This window comes from Aptenodytes patagonicus, chromosome 1, assembly GCF_965638725.1.
Source record: "Aptenodytes patagonicus chromosome 1, bAptPat1.pri.cur, whole genome shotgun sequence".
Lineage (NCBI taxonomy): Eukaryota > Metazoa > Chordata > Aves > Sphenisciformes > Spheniscidae > Aptenodytes > Aptenodytes patagonicus.
Genome location: NC_134949.1, coordinates 121,053,276 through 121,065,568, shown reverse-complemented (window position 1 = coordinate 121,065,568; position 12,293 = coordinate 121,053,276). Strand labels below are relative to the sequence as shown.

At 41.5% G+C, this 12,293-nt stretch overlaps 1 protein-coding gene across 4 annotated transcripts in view; it reads left to right on the top strand.

Annotated features, from left to right (window-relative positions):
* Window positions 1–12,293, top strand: part of GRIK1 (glutamate ionotropic receptor kainate type subunit 1) — a 171,686-nt gene that overhangs the window by 131,587 nt on the left and 27,806 nt on the right. For all 4 annotated transcript variants that reach the window (XM_076352726.1, XM_076352735.1, XM_076352745.1 and 1 more), the window contains exons 8-11: window positions 1,468–1,575; window positions 5,851–5,964; window positions 7,169–7,372; window positions 7,999–8,222. In XM_076352726.1, the coding sequence (XP_076208841.1) occupies window positions 1,468–1,575; window positions 5,851–5,964; window positions 7,169–7,372; window positions 7,999–8,222 (650 nt within the window). The remainder of the gene's footprint in view (window positions 1–1,467; window positions 1,576–5,850; window positions 5,965–7,168; window positions 7,373–7,998; window positions 8,223–12,293) is intronic.

The following is a 12,293-nucleotide window of genomic DNA, read 5'->3' as shown; positions in this document are numbered from 1 at the left end:
GAAACTATGCCATCATTTATCATCAGCCTTTCTTGTGTCTTTGAAGAATTTAATCTAATGTGGGAGCTCCCAAAAATAGATTACAAAGATCATCTGCAGTTTGAAATCCATGAAATACTTTCTTTTATAGATAAGCTTCAGCTTTGGGGACAAAATGGGGGCTATATGAGAGACAGATAGATCTCATTTAAAAGCAAGTGAGCTTGCTGGGAAGCTTACAAGATATGGAAAGCTTAAATTGCGGAGGAAGTTAGTTCTGGACGTTGATCCTGCTGCACTGAAGAAGTTTTCCCCAGCACAGGGAATCATCATGGCTATATAGACTGATGTACAAAGTCTACCACTTTAACTTACTCCTGCTGCTAATGTTTAAAACAAGGAAAATGTGATTTGACTTAGTTATGATAGAACAGTAAAACGCTGCCTGGACCAAAACCGATCATATGCAATTCGTATGCTGTACTTCAAACACATATGTAAGACTTGTGTGTACCAAAGTTTTTATTAGGTCTCTGTGACTGGGTGATTTTTTCCTGAAAGCCTGCTTTTAGAGCCTTCATCATCATGCCATCAACACCTGTGAGCACAGGCAGTGGCAGTGCTCCCATTAGGAATGATACACCTCGTTTGCTTACTTGGGAACATGTGTCTTCTTCCTTGGGGATGCAAACTGAGTAGGGATTAGTGAAACAATTCAACAAAGTCCAGGACATTAGGAGTCCAATGCTGGTGGGAGACATTTAACCACAACCTGTCCAAGAAATCAAGCAAGAATGACAAAAGCCCTTCTTTCTTTTCCTGGAAACATCTGGATTTCTGGGCCCTGAGTAGCAAAGGCAGTCTCTATCACACAAGACTAGGAAACGCACAACTGAAGTGTTGAGAAAGCTTTGGTGATTTGGGACGGTTAGCTGCCTTCCTTCAATAAGGACCTTCTGGAGACTCCCATTCACCACTGATTGCCATTCGTTACCCGTTCGTCATGGAGAACTTAAAAGGTCCTGGGCTGGGGTAAAGAGGATCGCTCCAGCGAGGCTGGTGGATTTAGGCTCTCGTACTCCAAGGTTCAGACCCGAAGCTTGGACACAGCAGACTCCTTTTTTAATTTCTTAGTGAATTCTTATGCAGTGCAAAACTGCCCTGTCTTTGGGCATGTGTAATACATATTCTCTCTTTCTCTCTCTTCAGTATATCTTTTTATATACAGTACTAGACATATGTATATCAATATATATAAACTGTCACAAACTTGTGCCTGATTGTAAAATACAAAACATACTGAAGAGAAACTAAATAACAAAAAAGTTGAAGAAAGATTTTTTTATCAAAGTAACAAGGACAGATATGTTTAAAAAACCATTTGGAAGTGATTCAATGCTACGGTTAATTTAAAATGCAGTATTTGTTATGGCTTCAGAGTAGTTCCTACTAATCGTTACAGGGAAGAGTGTTTTTGTGTTCACACAGGCACGGTGGGATGGCTTGACAGGGCGCATAACCTTCAACAAAACGGACGGCTTACGGAAGGATTTTGATTTGGACATTATTAGCCTCAAGGAGGAAGGAACAGAAAAGGTAACCAGATCCTTTGTAAAACAATGACAAAACCTAATTTGACAGGGATGTAGGAAAGTCCATTCTCCTCAGCTTGAATCTCCTGTGCTTGGGGTACAAACGACTATTCTCAAGATTATTTAAGTCAAAGTTAAAACAGAGCTACTAAGATTGTTTTATTATTTTACAATGCGTACCTTGCATTTCAAGGTATGAGATAGGAATTTGGGACTGGCAATAATTATCTGAATGGAAATAATTATTTTAAGTGCACCTTATCTTCAGTTCTTGCTGCTGTAACTTGGTGTGGTAAATTCATATATATAGATAAAACCTAGATTTACCTTATCTTACATGTACTGGTTTTAATAAATGTGACATGAAGGAGAGAGGAAAGAAGGTGCTTGAGTAACAACCTCAACAAGAGTTGACACGTTAAAAATTCTTCTTGTTTTTGAGATTAGATTGGTTCTTTTTCCCTAACATCCCTAACTGCTTATCATAAATTGTGCTGAAATGGCGAGACTACAGGCGAGTTGTAGCATCTTTGTTTGAAAACAGAAGGTTCTGCATGATACAACTTCAGAAACTGGTTCTGCATTCAAACAAAAGACAAATAAAATTCACATTCCTTCAGGACACTCAGGGAAGCATGCCTCTGAAAAAAAAAAAATCCATGTCAAAGGATCTTGTTTTCCTTACTTTACTACTTATAGATTCTCCTGAAGATGCAAAGGTGTAAGGCAGGGAAAGCTCCTTGACTTGCAGAGACCATAGGAAGGAGCCCAAAGCCATGGACGCTTTTGGCCATGTTTCACAGTAGCCGGACGGCGCTGCTGCTGGCATCCGAACCCTGCCACCGCCAGCCAGGGCCCATGCTGGAGACTGAGGGGGACTTGGGGGGCCCCGGAGGGAGGCGGGATGGCCTTGCCCCAACCCTCAGCCAGCAAACATGGGCTGCCGATGGGCACCGTAGGGCTCCCTCCACAACCGCCTAGGAGGTGGCTGCTGTGGGTATCCAAAAATCCCTAACACAGGTGACACCACCAGCTCATGTCAGCTGGAGACAGCGTTGTCCCTTCCTCTGCGTACACTGGCTTGACTCCAAATGATAATTGCTGATGGGTTAATTGAGACTTTAAATGTAATTTCTCCCACACAGCTCTCCAGACTGGTTGTCTTTTCATTTTTAATGAAGCACTGTGTTTATTTTTCTCTGTACCAAGGCTGCTGGCGAGGTTTCTAATCATTTATATAAAGTGTGGAAGAAGGTTTGTACACAGACGGGTGGTGCAAAAAACCTTTGGGCTGGGTCTTCAGACTCATCCTTTGGGTTTTTAGAGTGACTCTCATATTGCAGTTTAGAGACAACAGTGTATCCAAGAGTATGAGTTTTTCTGGTAGAATAAGTTTCGTCCCAAGTTGAGACACTGTAATTCCAAATAGTGAAAATATCTTAGCAGGATTCAGCTTTTTCACCAAAATCTTTTTTTTAACTATTATTTTATTTCTTGGGAGCTGTGCTTTTCTCCTCTTAGAGCAGAGACTCCTGGCTGCAGCAAAAGCAGTCCTTTTCTCAGTTGTTATCATTCCTGATTCACCTAAGATTCACCATAAGTGGTAAATCTGCACCATTTCGAATGTGTATTAGCATCAGAAGCAAGGACTGTTTTAATGTGCAGGGTTGGGGTTTTTTTTTGCCTCCCACAAAATGCATGCTGTGCAGGCAAAGTTCAAGCATTGTTGACTCAAAATTTTGACGACTGTGTTGTTAGCTCCTTGCAGAAAATAATATAGATGATTAAGTGGATGCTGTCTTTCACTAACACACGGAAATTGGAACTAAGCTTGTTTATAAAAGATCTAAATTACCCCAGGAATCTCAGCCCTCTTTTACTGTGAGGTGCCTCTGCCTGGTGGATAAGGCACCGAAGTGGGAGTCAAGAGACCAGCTCCATGCGCAGCTCCCCACTGGAGGTACAACCCACAGTTGCCATTCAGTGGAGATAAAAACAACTGTATTTACCACGTTTAAAGTGTTCCGGAGTCACAAGACAAAAATTTCTTATAACACTTGGAATTATATTTTGTATGCATTTCACACAGATCTTATTATTTCCCACCCCTCTCACATACACAGTTAAAAAAGGTTTTCTTTTTGTGTTGTTTTGGGAGGGATTTTAATGCTACAGAGCAGACCAGTGCAAAACTTCCTATAGCACTCTTCATGTTCTTATAAAGCACATACTTAATAACCTTGTTTTAATCTTCAGTGAATCAGGCTAAGGCACAAAGGCCCCTATTTCCCTCATTACTGGTGAATAGATCATCCTACCTGACATGCAGAATGCTATTGAACCAATCTTGCTTTTGACTTTAGGCATTTTGTGTTATGCTGAATTGATTTAAACCAAATTACAATTGGTTCAGAGCACAGGCTTGCTGAGAAGGGCATATGACACCTCTCAAACTTGTCACTAAACTGCAATAAATCCTCCGGATTCACCATAGTGATGTACTACCTTGGCCTCATTCTTCCAGTGCCCCTCCGACCTCCTCCATTGCTCTAATCAAGGTTGACCTGCGGCGTCATTCTTTTATCCAGACGTAGAGTGGTCTCCTGGTGTATTTTGTATGCACTGTGACTGTGTCACTCCATGTTCTTCATGGTTGTTCTCCTCTTCCCTGCTGCCAGCCGATAAAACCATATCAAGTCAGTAACAACGAGCAGAACGGCTTTTTGATTAACTCAGCCACCTTGGTGCAAATTAAAGGACACTTAACATAACCATATGGTTATTTACCATATGGCACAGGCTATCATAATATACAACATTTTATTTTGTGTGTACTTTCCAGATCAGTTTCCCAACCTGATCTAGTTTTGGAAACAAAGGGAATGACTGATAAAAGCTTGAAAAAATAATTTTAAAAAAATGGCATGACTATCCCCATTTAAGCATACTTTGGAAAAAAATTTTGTGAAAGGCGAAAGCAATGGCACCCAGGGACACAAACACAAAGTTAGTTTGAAATTATACAGTTATTACCCCAAATCCACACTCAGCAGGCACAAACTTATCTGCTGGGTTTGGTACAAACGCAGCACCATCTCTGCCTCAGTTAGCAACCAAAGAAAAAGAGTTCAGCCTGGGTCTGAAATGACTGAGCATCTGATGGCAGATAGAAACCTTCAGTACACAGGAGAAGTCAGCGGGTTTTGTCTTAGACTTACTTGGCAGCTTCGCTGGCAATCCCAGCAGAGAGGATCTGACAGCGGATCCCTCCCAGGTAGAGCTGAAACACGCTGGCAGAGCGGCGCGGCGATGCGAAGGGCTCTATGGATGGCGAATGTCAGAACCTCAAGCCATCCACCTGGTGCTCTCCGCAAATGTTCAATACAAACCAAACTGCCTGAGCCAGCCCCTTGCCTGGAGTTTTCTCACATCAGCCCTCAGCCACACTGTGTATGTAAATCTAAAGGCAAAAAAACCTGAAGATGCTTTCCGACTGCGTTCATGTTAAGTAAATATTTATCTGAATAAATCAACATGGTTATAATTTCTGCCCTCACAAGGTGTAGATCCAAATCCACTGAAATCATGAAGATCTTTCCCTTGAGGCTTTGGATTGGGCATTAAATACTGCAATTCTTCACTATCTCTGGGGCTAGAAGGGAATTTGTCTTTGCCCACTTACATTTACTGAGCAAATACTGATCAGTGGGTGAAATGGTATCACTTTGCTAGCTCTGTCATATATAGTAGTCAAGAACTGACAGAATAATCTTTGCTAAACCTGCTGAAGGCACGGCGGAAGCAAAAGGCCAGTGCATTCATCAATCTGTTTCAACATATTTATTCAAGCTTTTAATCTGTTGTATTGGAAGAGAGAGGTCTTTCCATATGTTTCAACTCTACCATTTACAAAAATTTTAAAAAAACACATAAAAATAGACATTTGACATTTTTTAGCAGGAAACAAAGTCAACATGTTCCACTTTTGTAGCAAATTGGCTAATACACCACTGTATTGACATGCCTTATACTCTTACAGCTTATTCATTTCCACCTGCTTTTGAAAGGACGGTATGTTCCCTGTGTTTTCTAAATCAGCCATTTGATGTTGCTGCCTTACTCAGACCCACAGCTGTTTCCCTTCTCTAGCATTTCATCCTGCTGGTGTCTCTTTCTGTGCCAACTAGAGCCAGTGCAGTCTTCCTAGGCGGTGAGCGTTTAGGGAAATGTTTCGGCTCGCTGCAGCCAGGCAGCTGCTCACCCACTCTCTTCTGTGCAGATTGGGGTTTGGAACTCAAACAGTGGCCTTAACATGACGGACAGCAACAAGGACCGATCGACCAACATCACGGATTCCTTGGCTAACCGGACGCTTATCGTCACCACCATTTTGGTAAGTCTTGCTGGACGGAGGTGACACCACCAGCCGCGCCGCAGGATGCATGCATTGCTGACGGTGGGTTGCCGGGCTCTCTGCGGCTGCCTTTGCCACCTCTGCCCTGCACTCCATGACTGTTTTCCTCCACACTAAACAATGTTTTGTTAAACTAGCCTGTTTTCAAGCAAATGTTTTTATTTAGACTCAGAATTGACGTAGACATTCATCTATCCACAAGATTGATTCAAAAATACCCCACTGCCAATGAAAGACTCTCGGGAACCTCCGTCTCCAGAATTGTTTAGCTTACTTCAATATTTCAGAGGTGAACCCTGCATACTTTTCTTCCCAGAAGAATTAACACACACAAATACTTAGCTTTGTAGTCAGTGCTTATACATCCTTCCTTTTTACTGAAAATGAGGTGAAGAGGACTGAAAGAAAGTAGCAAACAGCGGATAGAGAGATTGAGTTATGTTCTTACTATGATACATGGAAAACATGCAACTGGGTATTCACGAGTTGTTCTGTCTCGTGCTTTCTCCCTGGCCAGTAATGCCACATTTTTCAATTATTCAGCCTAATTCCTCAGGAGGAGGGAAAGAGCTCAAAGGCTCCCTCTACACTCCTTTCCTATTGCCAGAGGTCTTTTGCCACATTAAACTGCAGAAACCTGCTTGCCCAGATCTTCTTCCATCCAAAATCCTTCAAAAAGAAAAGCAACTTTGCACTCTACCTGTGCTGTTCTGCATTCTCTCATGTGAATACCTGCTCAGCTGACAGCTATTTTGTACATTTGAAGATTTTTTTCGATAAAGATTTATTTCTCACAGAATATAAAACTTTAGGTTCCCCTTATGATTCTTTTTCTGTTATTTAGGCTTCTCTCTCCTTCAGTATCCCTTCCTGTCCCTTAGGGTGGGACAATGTAGAGTACAGATCTTGGGTCTGATTTTGGAGCTGCTAAGCTCTGCTTTAATTAAAGCTCCTGGGAGCTATGAATGGTCTGTTCCACTGAAAATTAGGGCCCTTATGCTTATCACTAATTGATTCAGTCAATTTATTAACACACCTAAAACAGCTTTTAATGGACACGGTAAATTACTGGTTTCCATCTAATTGCCATCCATTTATAAAATATTAACATAATTTAGAGAAACTGACATAACCGAAACAAACCTCATTTCTATTGCTACATGTCTACTGTCTTTTTCTATAGGAAGATCCCTATGTTATGTACAAGAAGTCTGACAAGCCCTTGTACGGAAATGACAGATTCGAGGGTTATTGCCTGGACTTACTAAAGGAGCTGTCAAATATTTTAGGCTTCATCTATGAGGTCAAACTAGTTTCTGATGGTAAATATGGAGCCCAGAATGACAAAGGAGAGTGGAATGGGATGGTCAAAGAACTCATAGATCATGTAAGATTCAATCCTTCTCTCTTTATTCTCCTTTCACCTGTGGTATTTTATATGAAGCCAGCCCAAATGAAATGTTTGCTTTAGTTTTCATTTTTTTATAGCCACTGGTCTGTCTGTATTGCCATTTGACAGAGTAGGAAGTCACGTCAGTATGTCTGAACCAACAGTTTGCAGGTGTTGGGGGGAACCTCCATCTGTGGTGGGACAGCGGGTACTGAGCTAGCACGGGTCCTGCCCACCCCTTGGCTACAAAGTCCAACAGCAAAGGCTGAGCTTCCAGCTCACCTCTGCCCTGCGGCAGCCTCTGATCTGTGGATGTAGTGCCTGCCCAGATGCGCTGGCAGTCCTCGCTCGCAGTCTGCCCCGTTGCGCAGGACAGAGCCCAGCGTCCCTGGTCATACCTCTCCTACTCACATGCAAGTCACAAATATCCCTCTGCCTGCAAAAAGAGAAAACAGAGTATTATGTACCGAACAATACCCTAGCAATGTTAAATTTTGTCACACACTTCAGATTTATAGTCAAATTTGGTTTAGTTTTTAATACTTGGGGGGAAAAAATGGAAGGAATAGTAGTGCGTTGCTGAACATGAAAAAGAATGAGTATTCTCCCATTTGTGTTTTCAGAAAGCTGATCTGGCTGTTGCTCCTCTCACTATTACTTATGTAAGAGAGAAAGTAATTGATTTTTCCAAGCCCTTCATGACGCTGGGAATCAGTATTTTGTACCGGAAGCCCAATGGGACAAACCCTGGTGTTTTCTCCTTTTTAAACCCTCTTTCTCCTGATATTTGGATGTATGTTCTCCTAGCCTGCCTTGGAGTCAGTTGTGTCCTCTTTGTCATTGCAAGGTAAGTCGAAGATGTAGTTTTAGATGCATCCACATTAACTACCTCTCTTCCCATAGGTGTTGCATGGGCTCTGCAAAGTAGATATAGTATAATACTATCCTAAGGGTTTTATCCAGTTCTAAAACATAACGTTCTAGAGTGTCTCTTGGTATTTTCACATCAACACTGTTATCACTTTTATATATTGCAATGTGATGAGATTTTACTTTCCTTAAGGGCTGAATGGAGAGAAATACCTGATGAAATGTGTCAGCCTTTCTTTGTCAGTACACAACACCTCAGCAGACTACATGTTGAAAAGCAGTTTATATTACTTGCATGTAAGCACTTCTCTTTTCTATTAACAGTGCATACAGTTAAAAAGTAAGAAAGAGGATGTGAACATATTTTTGCTGAAGGATGTTAATTAGCTCAGCTAATTTCCCCTTGAAAATACAAGATAATGTGACTGGGAACCTGGGGGGACAATCTGCAAGGTGATGTATACCCAATGTTCTCTCCCAGCGCTGTTCTGAGGTGCACCCTGCCTGTCAGTGGCAGGGTCCCAGTGATGTCCCTATTCAAAACCAGCAGGAAATAAACACGTACACACCGCTTTTCCAAATGAGGCCAAAGCTCATAATGTTCTCAAAGGCAGGTGTGCCACAGAGTTTCTGGACCAGTGGACCACAGTCACACCTCCAGAGGGCCAGCAGAGCATTCTATTCCCTTATCATTGAACTTTACCTTGAAAACTCTAGACAGCTGATATGGTTTCACAAACTGGATACAAGCTACTTATCGTGGCCTCAGAGACCACGGACCACAGTCTGGGAGTCAGTTGCTCTAGGGCTTTGAACAAGAGCAAACCAAGCATGAAAGAAAATGAACTTAGAAACTTGTCAGAGGAAATTGGTCATCTGAGGCACACTTTTTTTCTATACTCCTGAATAAACCTGGACTCCGAACTAGCATAGTTATTGTCCTTTTCTTCAGATAGTGGCCTTGGAATTTCATTTCCAACTCTGTTTATTTGATCTCATCCTATCCTTCATTTTTTCCTTTTTATAATTTAAAGCATAAATATTTTTATTAGTGCTTCACAGAGATTGGCGTTTTGGTTCTTTTTACTGAGGATCCCTAATTAAGCCTTTCCCCACTTCTGTTATGTACTGTTTTGCATATACAACGTGTTCCACATTAATAAAGTATATGGAAAATAGCCCGAGAAAACATTTGTACTATGAAATATAAGAACTGAAGTGATGTATCATTGGAAGTCCACACACTCACATCACAGCAAAAGTAACAGAAATGCTGCAGTTTTTATTGCAAATGATGGCATTCAACTTTAAGAAGTCAGCATTGTTGTATATATTCTAATGTATACATACATATACCTCATTCAAAGGTCATAAAATAATTGTAATCTGAATCATTAATTCTGATAATATAGCACGTTGTGCCTGACTTCCACTTCTGTGTGAGCCAGGTCAAATTAAGCTCTTGCTGCTTTTCCTCCAATTCACTGTTTTCTTTTAATCAAAAGACACAGCCCTGCAAAACCGTTATTCACACGAGCAGTTCTGCTGAGAGTGACTGGCCTTGGACATACATTTCTCCGATGTCCACTGAACAACCCTTGTTCCAGGTGGACAACCTATGTGAATGCTTTGCTTGTTTGCATGCTTCTATACTGGTACCAAAGTACAGCAATTTGTGGGATTTGATTTTTCCTTTAAATTACTGAGAATGTGAAGAAGGAGGCGGGAATTAGGGGAGGAGAGGTCATGGGTTAAATTATTAGTGTTGGTCCTAGGTAAAAGAAAGAGTCTATCCAACCCTGGCAGCTATGGAACTGTATACAATTAGTCATGACTTCCCACAAGCTCTTGCAGTGGCTCACTGTACCATAAATAATAACTCTTACTGTACGCAAATCATGATCTCATTCATGACTAATATTAAATCTGCTCGACTGTGACAGATTGACTTTTCTGCAGTTGTGTGCCAAGACTAAAACCATCCCACAGTCCTCTCCACCTCAGAACAGGCAGAAGGGAAAACAAAGCCCGAGTTATCCTTGATGCTTCTATTTTTTAAAATAACAGCATCAAGTTTACAAGAATACATAAGCATCAGGGTCCTCTGTCTGCTTGCAGAGCTGCCTACACACAGACGTGTGGCCAGGAGCAAACGGAAGTGAAACGCACAGTGCTCACAAATCATTGGCTGTGAAACCTGTTTGCTTTTCTTTCTTGGCTGTTAAATATTGCTCCAAATCACAGTGTAGCCTTTGGGTAAATCCATAGGTTCACCCTGTGTAACTGTGTTATGTTTTGTTTCTGAAATCTTTCTAAAAAGCAGTAGTTCCAGGAGCAGCGTAACTAATGAAGCCTGATTTCCGTACAGGTTTGTGTCTCACGGTGGATTGTGATCGCCAGTTGAAGTTTGTTTGTCTGTGTGTTTGCTTTCCCTGCAGCTGAAGGATTTATAGATGATCTTTCCCATGCGGATTAACTGATACGTAATGAGTTGTGAGCTCATCCTGCAGCTTCTCTCCTAGCGGGGTTACTACTGCAATGTTTCACAACACTTGCAGGAGCATAATAACCTCTAAGGCCTCTAGCTATTTGTCAAATGTGGCTAAAATTAGCTAAAAGGCTTAAATGTCATTAGAGGTATAGACCCCCACACATGAGTTTTCTCACTTTTACCCTTCCAATTCTCTCCCCCATCCCACCGGGGCGGGGGACGACTGAGCGAGCAGCTGCGTGGTGCTCAGTTGCCGACTGAGGTTAAACCACAACAATAACACACAGCACAAAACACGACTTATAACAAATGTTTCAAGATTGCATACCATTCTCATAACCCACCTATTTTAGGAAAAGAGGAAAAGAACACACTAGTTCAGCAAAAGAGTTAATATAATTTTCTGAATGTTTAAATTTTTTCTGACATTAATGCTTTTTTTGAACTGATGCCTAAAACCAGTGCCTAATTAGATCGCGACTATATAGGCTGAAGTACACAAAACGGTGTTCATATGTCACCTTAATTTACTTTAGACTTTATAAATTGTAATTTACTCCAAGAAGCTAAGCCATTCTTACAGTCCATATCTAGACCTGTTCATGTCTCCAAATATGTCAAGATTTCTGTAAGATTGACCAAGTGTTTCAGCAAATACGGGTTAGACTGGTTTTAAGAACCTCAGGAAGCATCCACTTCTTAACACTGCCACAGTAAATTAAATGGTTAACAGTACTTTGACATCAGTTCATGGAAGACAAATACTTGGGAATAATTTCTGTAGACTGGGATAATCTTCCTGTTATTTCTTCAGACTTTTCAGCAGCTGAAAGGAGGTTGTAGCGAGGTGGGTGTTGGTCTCTTCTCCCAAGTAACAAGCGATAGGATGAGAGGAAATGGCCTCAAGTGGCACCAGGGGAGGTTTAGATTGGACGTGAGGAAAAATTTCTTTACAGAAAGAGTGGTTAAACATTGGAAGAGGCTGCCCAGGGAAGTGGTTGAGTCCCCATCCCTGGAAGTATTTAAAAGACGCATAGATGAGGCGCTTAGGGACATGGTTTAGTGGGCATGGTGGTGTTGGGTTGACGGTTGGACTCGATGATCTTAGAGGTCTTTTCCAACCTTAATGATTCTATGATTGTATGAATAATTTCTCATTTGTCTTTGAGCCTTATGTGGCCCTGTCATTGTTACACTAATTTTTAAACGCAAACACTGAAGTTTTTATCACTGCAAAGGGTTACAGACTGACAAAGCTCTTTTCCTAAGTACACTGGCAGTGAATGAACAAGGTGTTTTCTGCCAAAATTTCCCCTTGCTGCTAATGCCATATCAGCTGTGCTGTGGATGTCAATGACGGTAGAGATAGGTAGCTGAGATAACCATCAGTCGTGAATAAAGTCAGACAGAGCCTATATAAAAAGGTGCTTATGAGACCTTGAGCATCTCATCTTTATCAGAAACCTCACCACAGCTACTGCTGAAGGTCTGAAGAGGGAGAAAACCAGGGGAAAATGGCCAGGAAAACAAAGCCTGAGCAGTGAAAGAGCAGAATTG